The 16873-nt window shown below is 46.1% G+C and overlaps 1 protein-coding gene across 1 annotated transcript; it reads left to right on the forward strand.

Moving 5' to 3' along the window:
• The first annotated feature begins 4309 nt into the window (after positions 1-4309).
• LOC139992599 (uncharacterized) lies at positions 4310-9857 on the forward strand. The gene is made up of 2 exons (XM_072013554.1): positions 4310-5377; positions 7227-9857. The coding sequence occupies exons 1-2, from the start codon at positions 5273-5275 to the stop codon at positions 8940-8942; spliced, it is 1821 nt and encodes a 606-aa protein (XP_071869655.1). The 5' UTR covers positions 4310-5272; the 3' UTR covers positions 8943-9857.
• Positions 9858-16873: the final 7016 nt, after the last annotated feature.

Consider the following 16873-nt stretch of genomic DNA (forward strand, 5'->3'; position numbering starts at 1 on the left):
GAGAAAGGATATAGGATTTTATTCATCCGGGTACCCGCAGCAACATCCATGGCCACTTTTACAATCGCCGTGAATAAACGTATCGATATCGTATCGCAACGCATCATCGAAAAGTGCTATCGCACAACCGGTGTTTACGGTTTTGTCATAGAAAAACTCTCGTGTGAGACAAAAGAGGTGCGTCACGTATCAAATGCATCAACATGTCGCGATCGTTGTGGTAGTCGTCGTCCTCGACGACAAACGTGGAGTAAATGTGCAAAGATGCGAACTTTACTATTTCCTCCATTCTTTTTTCTTCGTCTCGAATTGCATGAATAAATAATGCATTAGATTAATAAAACATATGTATTTGCATCGAAAACAGGAGAATCCTCGACACGAGGCATAACAGTAGAACCGATGTACGGTTATTCGCGCAGGTGTAGCATCGTTGTTTCACACCTGTTCTTTCGATCTTTCGAACGAACCGATAACGCAAACTTTCCCATCAGGTAAGGCTCGTATCGCACACTCGTTAGTCGCAGGGAAATTCGTCTCGTTGCTGCGAGTCATCCATGTACTTTTATCCTTTGGCCGATTAGTTTCAAGAAAGGAAAAGGTAAGGACGATAAAGATAAATACCACGCGGTAACGCAAGGCAGGTGCATGGTTCGAGAATCGAGGCGCGACTCTCCACTTCTCTTTAGCTTCGATATCGTTTGTCGTGTCGTGTATCCGCAGTAGCGCCTCGTATTCCATCATTTTCTTTCTTTCTGCTTCTGTTTGTTTACCTACTTGACAACTTACCTACCTACGAACCTACGTACCTACCTACCTACCTACTTATCTATCTACCTACCTACCTATTTACTTACCTACTCGCTTGTCGGTGTGTCCGTCTACCTAATCACCGACCGATTCAACGATCCTCTTCTTTGTGTTCGTACTTGCCTATCGAAGTTATTTTGCAACCTTGACGAGAAATGGAAAATACATTGGTAGAGAAAAGCCTGTCGCGTTTCGATTAATGGTACGACCTCGTTCGAATATCCATGGAAACGTCAAATGAAACTAGTTGATAGAGAGAGAGAGAGAGAGAGAGGGAGAGAGAAGGAAAGGAAGAACTCTTCCTTTGAAAATAATACTGTTTTTAATTTCTTTTCATTTTCTGATAGCACTCGATAAATAGAGATGAAGTATGACGGTTTTGAGTTTAGGAATTCATTTGGGAAACAGGAATCATGCGTTTTTAATATTTTGCAACTCTTCATCCACTGTATAACTTACCTTAACGTGATAATTCAGGCCATATTTAAACGATAAATTTTATTATTTATCTAACGCGTATCGTGTTCAAAGCAGCTGAATATCTCTTTATTATCAATATATGAATCGATTTGTCAAATAACATTTTCGATAAGGATTACCGGCCGCCCTCCGGCTGCCAGAAAAATATTTGTACGTATAACCTAACTAATACCCCTCCTACTTCTCCATTCCCACGAAACAATATCCAGTTACGTTTGTAGTATCAACAAAAAAGGGCGATCTGTCTAGCACGCATAAGGCAGGAAGGAGGCCATACAGGATTTTGCAATCTTTTTCGAGTAATAACTTTTCAACAGGAAGATTCCTATATTTAATTAATTCGGTATCGTTGACCTCTGCTCGATAAGTACGTTCGGTAAATATAAGTTTCGACCAAAAAAAGATGGATTCCCAGAGGCAAAGTTCGCATGTAGGGTGTATTACGATGGTTGAAACAACCGGAAACGTAACCATGTAAAATCGTTGTCTCTCGACCCGTCTCATGTACCGTGAACCGTGCCTTAAAACGCGTTTCTCCGTGACCGGTGTAATTTGTCTGGAAATCACCTTCCGATGTTCTCTCAACAGCGAGAAGGAGGAAGAAGAGAGAAGTAAAATAGGTTATGTGGAGTAATGGCGTAAGCAACAACGCCTCTTTCCGTTGATCCCAAAATACGTATCCAGTTAAGGGAAACGCGTAAATTTACAAAGTCGAATCCTCGATAAGTGATTCGAGTTGGATGTGTTAAACTGGTGCACGGCCGAATAGTCCGTAGCACGCACAGTGCACGCGCACAGTTCAGACAGCTACAAACGGGGCAGGTGAAGTGCACAGCTGCTGGACAGCTGGACAGCTGGACCGATATTCGTTTCCAGGTAGAGTCGGTTCAGTCGCAAACAGTCGCGGAGCAAAACGATCGGTCGAAGTATTCGCGACCAAAGGGAAAACTCGCACCCTTATCGCACGTTTGCCCTATAGAGTATAGAATGTACATAAGCGCAAAAAGGAACGGCACGGAACGTAGGAAAACCAGCTGGTTTGGTTGTTTCGTTCGACCGGATCCGCCGTTTCCTCCGAGCAAAGCGTCGTCGAATGTTTCAGACGGGATGCGAAGTGTTGACCTGCGCCTCGATACACGCGTGTATGCTTACACATCTCGGCGTTTACTCGCCTAACCTTTACCATGTATTTTGAAACCATTCGGATGCGCGTACGTATATACGCATACATATATACGCGTATGTATGTGGGTCATTGGAACCCTTCGAAGACGGATCGTTTTTCCTAAGGTTCTCACGAAAGACGGGTGCGGCCGACGCGACGTATCGAAACGGTCGATAAGGAGCGCAGATTTCCAACGATCTTGCTATATACATACGTATAGAGATATACGCGTAGAAACGCTGTTTCGCACCCCTACTAGCGATAATTCTCCATCGTCCCAAACAGCACTGCAAGCAGGAGAATTGCGCAACGTGTCGCGCGCTACGCTGACTCAGACGGGTGAAATGCAGAGCGCGGGTGTTCCGTACGATAGTCGTACATCGTAGAGTTTCGCAAGGCATAACTCGCGGTCGAGTAGGCGGCCGCTACTTTCCTCTTTGAATCCCAGTTCGAAAGCGTTCGGTTGACTCGGCTTGGCTTCGATAGTCGCGTACGAATGGGAGATATCGGTATCGTTTATCGGCATCGATACCGGCAATCGATAAGCAGAGAAGAGCGAAGCAGAAAAACGGAAACGAAATAGCCGTCGTTGCGATTACGGCCTATGGGTTTCGTGTTGTCCCGTCTATTTGTCTTTTTCTAAATACATACATCGAGAGTACGTACATACATCGAGAAGAAACAATTAGTATTCTTGAGCTGCGACTAGCATCCGGTTAAGTGGCGACAGCCGCTCCCATCGATCGCGTGCGCGCACGACTCCAAGCTTGTTTCTTCGGCTCCCTGGCTCGATTCCATTTTCCGCTTCTCCGTTCTGGTCCTTGACGAGAGAGGATGATGGGTCAACGGTTTCACCGCTACTCACGATCCTAGCGATCGGATCGATGCGACGCGGCGTGGCACGGCGCGACATGGCGGTCGCAGCGATCGCAAATATACGCGCCGTATCTTACTTAAGGTACGCGTCCATTTGAGAGCAAAACTATCGTGTATTATACCGCCGAGTTACTTTGAGAATGACTACCCAATCTGAAGTGACTCGGATAGTCGCTCTCAAAGTAGCGTCCACTTGCGAGAAATAAAACTCGAGAACAAGTGGCGATAGTTTTACTCTTAAGTGTGTACGTACTTACCTTTACTTTTGATCCGAGTATTTTTCATCGTACAGATCCCTACCGTATGTCGTACGTTCGATCGGTTTTATTCCTTCTCATTCAACGTAAACAACGCGTTTCTTCGATAACGCGCGACAAGATCGAAGATGAAAATTAATCGATCGTCGTGCAGACGATCGTAAACGCGATAAGTCGCGTCGAAAGTCGGACGGGTCGAAAATCGAATATCGAGCGATACGATAGCGGTCAACGATCGAGCGCGTATTAAACGATCGCGGATCTTGTATTTTGTACCAAGATTGGGACTGATAACGCAAGGTAGAAAATGGGAAAGACGATTAACAAGAAACAGAAATAACTCTAATACGATCGAAGCGATGGATGTTTTGATGATCGAAGGAGTGAAAAAATAGTAGGAGGTTAATAAATGGATAAGGAAGAAGTAAAGATCTATGTCTGGTGCAGCTACGTCGTACGAGTACGTAAACAAGCGCGCGCGTTATATGCACGTACGTATAAACGCTTAGGAGTGTGTAGTATGGTTAGTGTAGTATATGCTTAAATGGTTGGAGGAGGAAGGATAGAGATGGGAAAGGAAGAAAGAAGAAAGAGAAAAGGGAGCAACGTACAGGGTTTCAGGGTTAAAGAGGGAGAAAAGAGCGGCTGCATCGCGACTGGCTGGAAGTGGAAAGGCAGCGTGTTTACGCGAGTTAGTGGAGGGAGGTGGTACGTCTCAGCTGAGCGTAGTATAGAGGTAGAACGCTGACGCGAGGGCGAGTTAGTTGCGAATGAGCGCTCGTCGGGCGAGCGTCGTTGCGACGTCGGTCGATAATGTCATCTCGTGATCGACGAGCAGCCATCGGATTTTGAGGATCATCGTATATGTGCGCATGAACGTGATCATTCTACGCATACACAGAAAACGCATATGATCGAGAGCATACTGCTTGCTACGCGTAGTGTTTTGATACGTGTTTTGTAGAGTGTGCAGTGCGTTGAATAATAGTACATAACTGTTTTCTTGTTGTTGTCGCGCCGCATCGTGTAGCGCGTAGACGCGCATCGCATCGAAATCCTATCGTATTTCTCGAATACGGCCGACGCGCAGACACACGGGCACCGACGATCGAGAAGAAAGGAAACGCGTGCCCGCGGCCCGTGCGTGCGAACGTTACGGAAAACCGCTGCTACGCTTACGTTTGCGATTCTGCCTGAAAGAGTGGTCGTTATCGTGCGTCGCAAATTCGCGGTTTGCCGCCAATCTCGCGCGATCATCTGTCTACTGCCTCTCTGCTAAAATCTAAAACTATCTCTCGCGTATTTACGCCGAAGCAAGCGTAGTGTCGCGCACAGTGCCGTTTCTGCCAGTGATCGCAGCACCGCTAAAACAAGCACAGATACACACGGTGTAGTGGTAAAAGAAAAAGGAGAGAAAAAAGAGGGGAAAAGCCGAAGGAAGAGGAGAGGAGAGGAGAAGAGAAAAGAAAGAGCTGGTCGAACGAGGTACAGAAGAAGGATACAGTCGTAAACACGGAGAAAGATTCAAGGTCGAGGAGACGCGAGACGCAAAATACTCTTGGCGCGGGAGGTTCGATTTTCTACGAATCGATATCGAATCGATCCAAGTGTAGTGCATCGTTCAGGGTATCGGAGATCGAAAGTGAAGTGATAAACGAAATTTTCTGTAAATCTCGGCACAAAAATGGTGCCGCAACAGCAAGATAGTCCCTCTAGTTCCGGGATTCCTATGTTTGGTTCGTTGCTTGTGGATAAAAATTCAACGACACCGTATTCGGATGCCACACAGGTATGTAATCTTCGTTTTAAACTTCGATATCTCGAAGAACGCGTACGAACACGACGTTTTTATTTGTCTCGTCCTCCCGTACGTCTTAATGTCTTCCGTAGATGGATATTATCAATAACAAAACGATAGTCGAAACACTGTTTCCTGGTGATATACCAACGAATATATATACATATACGATAATATTTGTAATGGTTGATTTTATACCAATAATCACGGTAGAAACAACGTGCCAGAGCGAGAGAAAGGGAAAAAGGAAAAGGAACAAGTAACGTGTATCACCTTGTTTCGTTAATTTCCAATTCGTGGAATTGACATCCGATTTTAAATGTTACGTGTCGTCGACAAATGGGAGGAAAAACGTTCGTTATAGATTTAAGAAATAAGGAGTAAAAAGTCGTCGCGAATCGTGGATTACAGCTCGCGTCTTCTACAAATTGCAAAGAGGCGACGTGTTTTTTTTCTTTTTTCACTTTTCTTTAATTCTTTTCTTCTTTTCCTCGAAGAGGGGAGAGTCAGAATGTTTGCATGCGCGTGGCTAGTTTGATCGTTGCACGGTTATTCCCTCTAAACGTTTTTACACAAAAAAGTAGATATGCTTATTTATTTCTGTAGCGTTAAAATATTAAGAAAACACCGTGGCCGAACGGAAGAATAGATTATATATTTTTCTCCCTCTCGTTTATTATTTCTGATGACTTTGGATTTCGTTTCAATTTTTCTTGGCGGCACTCGTTGAATTTTTCCAGCTTCTTTCATCATCCTTATTTATCTGTGCACTTTTGCCCGACAACATCTTTTTCTTCCTTTCCGTTCGTCGCGATCGCCTTTCGATAAATTCGCCAAGTTATTTCTATCGAAAATATTTTCGAAAATATTTTGCGCTCTTCGCTTCGCAGAATCTAAGAAAGCGTATATGTATATATTTTGGGACGTCGCTTAAAGTGTTCGCTAAAGGTGAGAACGATAAAGGTTAAGCGAATCTGTATGCTTTTACAGAAACGATAGAAGTAAAGAAATATCTATGTGGAATTCGCTTTTGAATAGGCAGAGTCTATTTTTTGATTTTTCGGCCGTGAATCGAGACACGATCGATCATTTGCGATTGGCGACGTAAAAGCGTCGATAAACGCGATTGACGCGCACATACATGCATCCATATTATAAATAGGCGAGGAGTTGGACTATTAGCCGAAAGCTCGGTTCAAACGATCGTAAACGTGTGTACAAGTATCGACGCGTTAACGAACATCTCTCGGAATATAAATATATCCGATTACGGTAATAGTTTAACTTTAAGGAAAAGGAAAAAAAATGAAGAGACATCGAGGAACGGTTGGGTTCCTATGATGTGTATCACGTGATCCTTATACCGCGAGTAGAGTCGTTGTACTCGCGCACATCACCTTCGTAACCTACATTCTGCCCTTTCGATTTCCACTCTAGTGCGTGTCGAGTAATCGACGCAATATCTAAAAGTATAATGGGCAAGAGATTGCTCGCGCACGCTACGTGTTATCTACTTCTCGACGCTTAGCTTACCATTTAATGAGGTATGTAAATTGGTATCAGTGTATAGAACGCACATGGACTTGCTACACGCTACACGGACGCGATCGTTGCTCTCTCTCTCTTTCTCTCTTTCTCTCTCTACGATGCGCATACGCGAACGCGACTACGTCTCTTCGTTTGTACGTTTATATACGAATTTACGAGCATACACGGTCCACTCGAAATACACGGCTTTTGGTACGCGAGACAGTCAACGCATGGCGTAAAGCGAATACATACGTAGGGAAATTTTCCCAGGATCTTTTGATCATTTTCTTTTCTTCTTCTTCTGTTTCAGACGAAGAAGAACAATCCTAATCATATTAAGAGACCGATGAACGCGTTTATGGTCTGGTCACAGATCGAGCGGAGAAAAATATGCGAGATTCAGCCCGACATGCACAACGCGGAGATTAGTAAACGGCTAGGAAGACGTTGGAAGACGTTGGACGAAGCGGAGAGAAGGCCTTTTATCGAGGAGGCGGAAAGACTTCGACAGTTACACATGGTGGAATATCCGGATTACAAGTACAGACCGAGGAAAAAAGCATCAAAGCCAACGGGAGGCGGTGGTGGTTCTATAAGTACGAAAGTAAAAGAAGGCAGCAAAAAGTCGCGAAAGTCGGCAGGGGGTGGTGTTTCCTCGTCGTCGATGGGAGGAACGATACTGGGCAAGAATCACACGCGTAACGATAACAACAATAATACGCAGACGACGAGCGGTAGCGCGAACGCAGGAGTGGTTGGTACAATGGTGAAGAGGTTGCAAGCTCACTCCAGCAGTACCAAACCTGTATCGCGTTTGAAGGTCAGACTGGCGCTTGACAAAAGACCTTCTCTCGACTATACACCCACCCCTCCGATCGTTACCGCCAAAATACCGAGCAGTCCATCGTGCGTTACGCCAGATTCTCCAGAATCGGCAAGTTTTTACGAAGACAATTTTCTCGAGTGCGGTTCGACCGCCTCCCGACTTGCCGCCATATCCTCCGCTCCGGCCTCGGTGGAAAACACCGAGCGCCGTACTACGATCAGACACGGTACTACAGTTGGGAAAATCAAACGGGAACCTAGTTTCGAGATGGATTATGAAACGACGTTCGAGCCAAAAGATCGATTGCTATCGTCGGTCGGTCCTGCTGCCTCGAATTCAGCTAACGTTACCTTCTCCACATCCGTCGATGATATGAGTCTACTTTCGGAAAAAAGTTTTCGTACTCGAACACCTTGCCACGACGATCATCATCGCCACCAGCATCATCAGCAGCAACAGCAGCACAAGCACGACCATCGTCATCACTCGCACCTCGAACGTCGATCCAACTCTTTGGTCAAAGAGGAATCGGACACGACGACAGCGGCTCCGACGCCGACAACCGCGACCACCCTCGTCAAGAACAAATCGATCGAGGATATGGACATAGGAATGGAAATGGACATGGATATAGAAATCAAAATGGAAATGGAAACCAATCCGCCGTCGTCTGTCGCTAGTATCGGTGGCGGTATTGCCAGCGGTAGTACGAGTAACATCGGCAAAACGACAGCGATGCTGAATGAGCGCGTTCAACGTGCGTCGTCAAAATGTTCTTCGACCATGGTTACCAGGACCGCTACCATTCCTACCGTCGCACCTTCCGCGATTCAAAATTCGGATCTAGTGACGACGAACCCAATGGTCAGCGACGCGATGTCGAACGATGACTCGCTAGATGCTAACAGTAACAACATCGTCGTGAACTCGGGGGATGCGACTATTGCCGCGACGGTCGTCAAACTCGAGGAACCTGCCAACAATCCGAGCTTGGCGGATCTTTACTCGCTAACGGATCTATTGCAGATACAACCATCGGATTTCAAGATAGATCTTGACATGGAAACGATAACCACCGATTTGGATACTTTCGAAACGGCCAGTTCCAGTAGCGGATCACACTTTGAGTTTTCTTGTACACCGGATGTTACAGATATGTTGTCTACTATCGGTGTAGGCAGCGACTGGGTCACGTTTTGAGAGACCGAGAATGGGGAAGCTATCGCTGAACGGTGCAAAGTCCCGAAATCTCTTCGTCTCACGCACACTGTCCGCATACTCTGCACAGTCCTTCTTATATCGTTTCTACTTTCTCGTCTATACTACGAACGTTTCAGACGAGGCGGCTGGCTGCGGCTAATTCGACGATCTCGAGAATGTGCCGCGACACGACATAGATGCAGCAGCAACTCGTCTTCTTTGTATATCTCTTGTGTAGTATATTAGATTTAAGAACTATATTTTCATCTCAACGGCATTACTATAAACGAATGGTAGAACAGGGTCTTTTCCCACATCCCTGCGTATAAAGCGAAAGCAGAAGAGAGGGAACAGAGAGCGTGTGGAGAGTGTTCGCGAGTGTACAGTTAACGACAAATACAAAGTGAGACGCGTGCAATTTTTCCAACTAAATATTTAAATATTCGTCATTTTCTCGTCTTATATTTCTTTCTCATCGCTTTATATTTCCGTTTCTTGTATTCGCGTTTGTTACCTGTGCCGTCTTCTTCGTATCTTCGGTTCCCTGTTTCATCAATGGTACCACACACGGTATACATCATAGCGCTATCCGTTAGAACGAACGTGAATCCTCGATACGCGTAAAACGTTTGATCTCATATTTTCTATTTACCTCTAGAGATACGCAACGCGGCGGTATACGCTTTCAACGAGTAATTTGATTGTCGATATAAACGCAATCGTTAGATCTCTTGTATCTTCGTCAACTCTTTTCAACGGGCCAACGCATATCGAATCGCCAATGTACCTACCAAGACTTGTTGATGACTACACTGCCGATTAAAATATCTTTTTCACACCGAGAGTCTGCATCGGTTTGCTCAGCAACGCGCATCAAATAATTACCAAACGAATAAATTTACACACGATATCTTGCGTCTTTGTCTTTATATCTTCGATTCTTCGATCGATTATATTACTAATAATAAGTTGTGATATCGATGCGTATTTTCTTGACACTGCCAATCATTGCCGCGATAACATTGTCTTCGCTATTGGGCAATATCCAGGTTCGCTACATCGTTTGAAATGTTGATGCAACGGATGACACGAATATCAAGGAGGGACGTTGATAGTACTGTGCATGTTTTCCAAGTGGAAAACGTTGAGAGGGTCAGCGAAAGGGAAGTGGAGGAGGAGGAGGGGGGGGGGGGATTAAGAAAGAGCGAGCGAGTTACTTTTTACACATTGAGCCCGACGACTAATAAATAGGATAAACGCGCGTATAATACGAAGGACCAAAGTATAACGTATAACGACCTCTTTTGCCCATTTTCTACTCGTTTGTCCTATCCTATCCTGTTTCCTTGTCCGTCGTGCCTTGTCCGATCTGTAATTCAATAGGCTGTGAGAATATTTTTCGATATAAAGATATGTCCTGTAACTGATCAATTTTCAAAAGTTGAGGGGGGGGGCGAGCCAAACGCGAATCACGAGAATCGCAGGAAGAGAGAAAAGGTTTGCTGAGTCGCAATGGCTGGATCGTGCCTCGTGTCATATGTTGTGCGAAGGTAAGATTTGTTCGATCAAATTGGTTTTCTTTTCTGTTCTTGCACACCGTAATGAAGCAGCGCGAGCACGCGCATCTGCCAATAAATTTCCTCGAATATTCGCGTTGCTGAATGACCAGCGTTACGCGACCGGCGACATTGCGTTCTGTGACTTGACCGCGTACACCGTAAAAATCGTTGACAGTGAACCGTATCGCGACGATAGAAAGAAAAAGATCATGCCTGCTTGTTGAACGAACGGCGAAAAAGTCACAACCGTATACGAGTCGTCGACGAGCGTTTGTAATTTATTCCCGTAGATATATAGAAATAAACGAAAACACACCAAAGTGCAATATTACGCGTATGTGGCTCTGTAAATGTGCAAACGACAAAAACAAAAGAATAAATTGTTAACGAAATACGCGCGCAGCAAACAACGGCACGAACGACGCAAAGGCCATAACGATCGTGGTCGAGAGTAAATTAATTTTTTGCTATCGTCGTCGTCGTCGTTGTCGTCGTTGTCGTCGTTCTTGCTGTTATTGTTATTGTTGTTGGGAAGTGATGTTGTATCCTTGTATGTATACACACGTATATATACGTAATGCGAAAGAAACTTGAGAAAATGAAGCGAGAAAGCGTGGCCGATATTTTTACACGAGATTAAATGTTATACGAAGGTTTATAGCGATCGCATTTAATCGGAAATTCGTTTGAAATCGACGAGTAATGATGAGAGACGCGGGGTCAATGATAACGATAACGATCACTTTATTATATTAATTCACGAGTATCAAGCATTAGTTACTATTATCTTTCTCATTCTCTTTTCCTTTTAACAGTTCGATAATTAATTTCATTGTTTCTATTTTTTTTTTTTTTTTTTTCTATCGTTTTCGCAGTTTCTTTAGTATATCGAATATTTTTTACTATCTATTACGTACGTAGCTCGTAAGAAAATAATCAGTGTGTCAATCGCTCGTGCATTTTCGTCGATTTCAGTAAACGAAGGACAAACGATATACCATGTATTTTGCACGGATACCGAGGAGAGAAACGTGGGGCGTTGAACGCGTCTAAGAACAAACTATCAACTGTATATCGTAGATTTAAGTTTTCATCATACACGATAGTGAACTTAGTTGAGTTAATAACTAACTTTATACATGTATAACAACTGTACATTTGTATTTAGCGCTTTGTTTATAATACCTTTCACCTTGTTATTAAGTATCCGATTTATATAATTTTTTTATCGAACTTATTAAAAAAATATTTAAAAACAAAATAAGACGTGGTGTTTTCAATTTCGCCGAACGCGAAGACCTGTTTCCTCCGATCGTATCATCGCGTCGTCGCTTGATCGTTCTCCTTCTCCATTTCCTCGTACGTTCTAGATGCGTTCTTTCGCGCGATACACTGCGACGAATCGAGTCGGCCACCATGCACATACATATGCATGCCGAATTGACACGCGTTCCGAGTCGCGTGTACAATCCAGTCGACCACGACGACTTCTCTCTACGTAGATCTACGTGCGTATAATCGAGTTTTCGTTTCGACGAAATCATGCTCGTCGCATTATGCCGTGCATACAAATCCGCAGATAATAACGCGCAATAAAATTATTAATAGTTGTTTGTCGGTGGATGAAGAACGTCGTAATGTAGCAACCATTAACATTGCACGGTTGCATTAGCATCGAACGCCTTTCTATTTCGTTGATATCGTGCTAGTCGGCTTGACAGTGATTCGTCCAAGTCTTCGAAGAATCTCGTCGTTTCGTATTCCAGTCCGTGATCGCTGTTTTTTTTGCAAATCCCCACCAACTTGGATCGAAAACTAGATTACTAGATAGATGGTCGTTCACAAGTATGCTGTGACATACATATTTATTTGTGTTTTATATTTCTCGAGGTAACGCGTATGCTACGACGCTATTTAACGTACAGCGACACGGTATCGTATAGAACCAAAACGAAATGCGCGACGATCTGTCTCTCTCTCTCTCTCTCTCTATTTCTCTCTCTCTCTTGCCTCAACTCCCGCATATGGAAAGAAGAAAGAGGGAAAGAGAGAGGGAGCCAAACGAATCGACCGAACCGAGTTGCGAGTGGTAAAATAATCGCTCAAGGTCTGTGGTGGCGTTGCACCCACTCGTGCGAACAGGCTTGCCAACAGCCATATTCTACTGTTTACATCGCGCGAATCGTACTCATGGTGTGTTGCATCGGCGTCGGCAACCATTATCTATCGGTTTTTCACGCTTTTCTTCCTATCGTAAATGACTCGAAGAAGAGAGAAAAGACGAGGAGCCGCGTCCGATCTTGGGAACAAATAAAACGTCGCATGCGAAATCATCGTTACGTGTACGTAACTAGTTGCGTTTCACCTTCGACTCAACTTACATCCTGCTGCTGCTTTTCCTTCGTCACGTTGTAACGGGAATTCGAACCACGATAAAATAGAATCGTCTCGATTCGAGTACGTATTATGTACTATGTACACAGGTAAGAAGTATCGGCCCGAGATAAGACAGGTGATTTACGACGTAATCGGTTCGATCAACGAACTGAAATCGTTGCTCCCGTTTCTTTTTCCTGGATTACGATCGCGATTGGACTTGGCGTAAACGTAGCGCGGGTCAGTTTGCGAGGATCGACCGATGAGACCGATGATACGTACACGGTTATCGAGGAGAAAGAGGATGAGGAGGAGGAGGAGGAGGAGAAGGCGGACGGTTCTTTGAAAGAGAAGAATCGTTTACTTTTGTTGTAGAAATAAAATCGATAGATGGAAGATGGTAGAAAAGAAAGAAATGAAATAAAAAGAGGAAAGAAATAATATGGGGGAGAGGCGAAAGGAGAGAAGGATAGATCGAACGCGAACGAATCGCGCTGCGGGTAGAGGATGCTGCTGGCTGCTGGCTGCATACCGCGAGGTAGCGTATAGCTATCGAGGTCAATGGTTAGTCCAAGGTCCTGAGTTCGAATCTCGCGGTTGAGTTGAACGCGACTCGGCATTTCCTCTCGCGAACAACGATCCCCGTTCGTGGAACGCTCTCGAGGTCGTGATTCGCGTGCGCAACTCGCACAACACCGACAACCATGAGTTTTCGTTTTCTCGCTAGCCGGTTTGGCTGTCGCTTTGTTCGCGACTCAAGATGCGAGTCGCTAAACACCAAATACGTATCAGCTCGAGCCAACGGTCCAGCGAAGGATAACGCGACACGAGGACTTCCTGGTGCTGTGTTTTCGCTGTGCAAAAAAAAAAAAAAAAAAGGCGCTACTTTACGTTCGTTCGAGTCGGAAACGAAGCAACGACGATTAACAATCAAGGATAACGTTATCGGAAAAGGCAATGGCGACGACGAAAAGCGATTGACGTAGGAAAGATCGGCCGGATAGCGAGCAGGGCGATCACGGAGATGACAACAACGACGACAACGACGACGACGACGACGACAACGACAACGACGACGGCGAGGTCGAATCGACGAGCGTAAACATCATAATCTCGCGATAAAGTCGCGACTGATTTATTCGTCGATAAAAGCTTATTGGAAACACGTGTATCGTAGACTGCTGCCAAAACCGGTCGCCCAATGGGAAACGATCTCGTTGAAGCGACGCGGTACGCGGTGAACGCTATGAATCACTCGGACGGTTTTAAGTCGGACGTCGTAAACCCGACTTGGCTCGTTCTTCGTTCTCGTTCCCATCCTTGCCGTTCGATCTTTTCTTTGTTTTCCGCCTTTCGTTAGGTGATTGCACTGTGCACATCGTGCTACGTTTCGTCTCGTCTCGCTTTCCTCGTCGTTTCGATCGGTCGCTTTCACATCGTGTTTCTCTGATATTCTTCCATCGGATCTCGAAGCGCGACGAGCAGAGTAGCGACGCGTGTCGTTATGTTGCTAATTTTCTTAACGTTAGCGAAACGGAACCAAGCCGAAGCGAATTGCATCGCGTCGCATCGGATTGGGTCGCGTGACGACGAGTCGGTTCGAACCAAAGCGTGGGTGTACCCGGTGTTGCAACGTATCACGTTGATAACCGAGTGCCGATAGAGCGACTAGTTTCGCGAAGAAAAATCGCGTCGGTTAGTCAGAGCTTGCGACATTAACTCGCGCGGCGTGATGCATGAGCGACTCCGGGCCGGAGTTTGCATGGTGCGACCCACTTATTCTAGTCTCGGCGAATAAAAGATCGGACGTTCGACCGCGTGCATCGTACGCGTATTTACCGTTGTATCGAGTATAAAGATACGTTCCTCGTACGCGAACCATGCTCAAATTCTCCTAGATTAGCTAAGATTACATAGGAGAGGGAAGAATCGCATGGGTCGCGAGATTCGCAATTATTATACTTTCGATTGGCGCAACGACGATCGCGCGAACGCGAGAAAGGAAAGCGCAGCTCGCGCCGAGCCGACAACAACTTCCTCTCGGCTGTTGGATATCGCGAACCAACGACGAGCTCCCTGACGAGAGTATTTTATCGTCGATTTGTTCGACATGCTCTTATTGCGCCATTAGTAATCGCGAAACAAGAAAGTAATGTAAACACTCGGATAACTTTGATTTATAGAAACAGGCTATATACCGACTGTCGAAGGAGAATAATTGATGGATAGTAGGCGTTCGTGCATGCTCGCGGTATATGTACGTAACTTTTTCGGTCGTAACGTCGCGTCTGTTATAATACGTCAAATCGATTCCGGGACGCGAGCAACGTTTCTCGGTTCGAGATCGTTCGAAGCTATGTAAATGTAAACCAACCCGTTGGTTGTCGGGAGCCTGATCGATCGTTTGGAAAAAAGAATTACTCGGTCGCTTTCGATCGGATAACGATCGGTATCGGATACGTATAGATGTAGTAGAACGAATCGATCGATTTTCCAGGATTTTTTTCCAGACGCGAGAAATCGTTTCTATCTGGACGTATTTTGAGGAAAAGTAACGACCACACGCGTTGTCCGAGCAGCAGGCAGGCACCCACGAAACCGAGCGCGTCTTGCCTTTGAGCGGAAACGATTCGAAGGTCTCTGAAGAGAGAAGTCGAGGCCATGCCACCCGGCTAGCCTCGAGGCTTTTTCGCGCTGCTTTCCCCTCCGCCGTGTCCCGCCATCCATCCACCCCACATGCCCCTCCGTAGCACCGTGCCGCCGCGCGCCATCCTTCCTGCACCGATAGCAGGAAGCTGGCACCGTTGCCGTGGTTGTGGTGGTGGTGGTGGTGGTGGTGGAGGCGGCGGCGGTGACGGTGGCGGCGGCAGCGGCGGCCCCTTCACTCGTTCCACCTCTAGCGGTTTCCCTTTTGCATGCGAAACCACGTGACACTGCCATTGCACGCGAATCTTCGTCTATGTAAAATCTTATCTTTCTTCTTTTTCTTTCTTTCTTTCTTTTTTCTTTTTCTGTCGTTCTCTCTTTTCTTCGATTGGTCGATCACGTCGAAGCGATCCGAGCGAAACATTGGAAGAGAAATTCGTTTCAATTGCCTCGAATGCGATGGGATGCGCTGGACCGGGTGCGGTTTGGGGATGCGAGCGTGGGTGTCGGACGAAACGATCGTTCATCGGCCGAGGCTAAGGTTGCGGCTGCGGCTGCGGCTAATGGCTGTTAACTTGAAAGAGAAACGAGATCCGTGGGGTTAGCAGACGGCGAGCGGAGCGAACAGCAGACGGCAAACGGCAGACCGGAACCGATAGCTTTCGCCGGAGGACGCTTGGAGAGCGCGTTGATCGGCAGCCGGTGCTCGCGACACACGATCAAACTTGGCTATCAAGAACGAACGAGTAATACATACATATATCGAACTGGGACTGGAACGTACCGTAACTGGCGCAGGCGGGTCGAGGAAAGCGAGAGGCAACGGAAACGAAAACAAGTAGAATCGGAGGACGAAAGCGATTTGCACAAGCGTTATTGGAAGAAGGTACGAGCATTCACGCTAGCCGCATACGGTCGGATTCTTCCTTTCGATCGGTCGAACCATGACCGCGCATGGAACACGGCGCGTACAGTTTCTTTCCCTTTCGCTTTCGATTCGCGCGACTAACCGAATCGGCGCGTTACGCGACCATGTTCCAAGGTTTTCCACGAAACGAAAATCAATGATCGCGCTAGGAGTCGGAGCGAGCACGATTTCCACGATACTCGAGGCGTTCGTCGCGGCACGGTGGCACACGCAATGACTCACGTACGGTGATTCACGATTCACGATCGTGCCGCGCGCCGCTGCACTGCTGCGCTGCGACGTAGTCACTCGAGAAAGCCTTATACGCGACGAGACCTCGACGAGATCGTACGTATAATCTGTACTTCCAATACGATCGTCACGAACGCGCGAACGAGTCGAAGGAATCCTCGAGGCTCTTTGGACGTTCTCGACGCTGCGTC

Source organism: Bombus fervidus, chromosome 11 (assembly GCF_041682495.2).
Source record: "Bombus fervidus isolate BK054 chromosome 11, iyBomFerv1, whole genome shotgun sequence".
Classification (NCBI taxonomy): domain Eukaryota; kingdom Metazoa; phylum Arthropoda; class Insecta; order Hymenoptera; family Apidae; genus Bombus; species Bombus fervidus.

Coding starts and splice junctions, on each gene's coding strand:
- LOC139992599 (XM_072013554.1), top strand. CDS start 5,273: ATGGTGCCGCAACAGCAAGATAGTCCCTCTAGTTCCGGGATTCCTATG. Junction 5,378..7,226: donor CGTATTCGGATGCCACACAG/GTATGTAATCTT, acceptor CTTCTGTTTCAG/ACGAAGAAGAACAATCCTAA.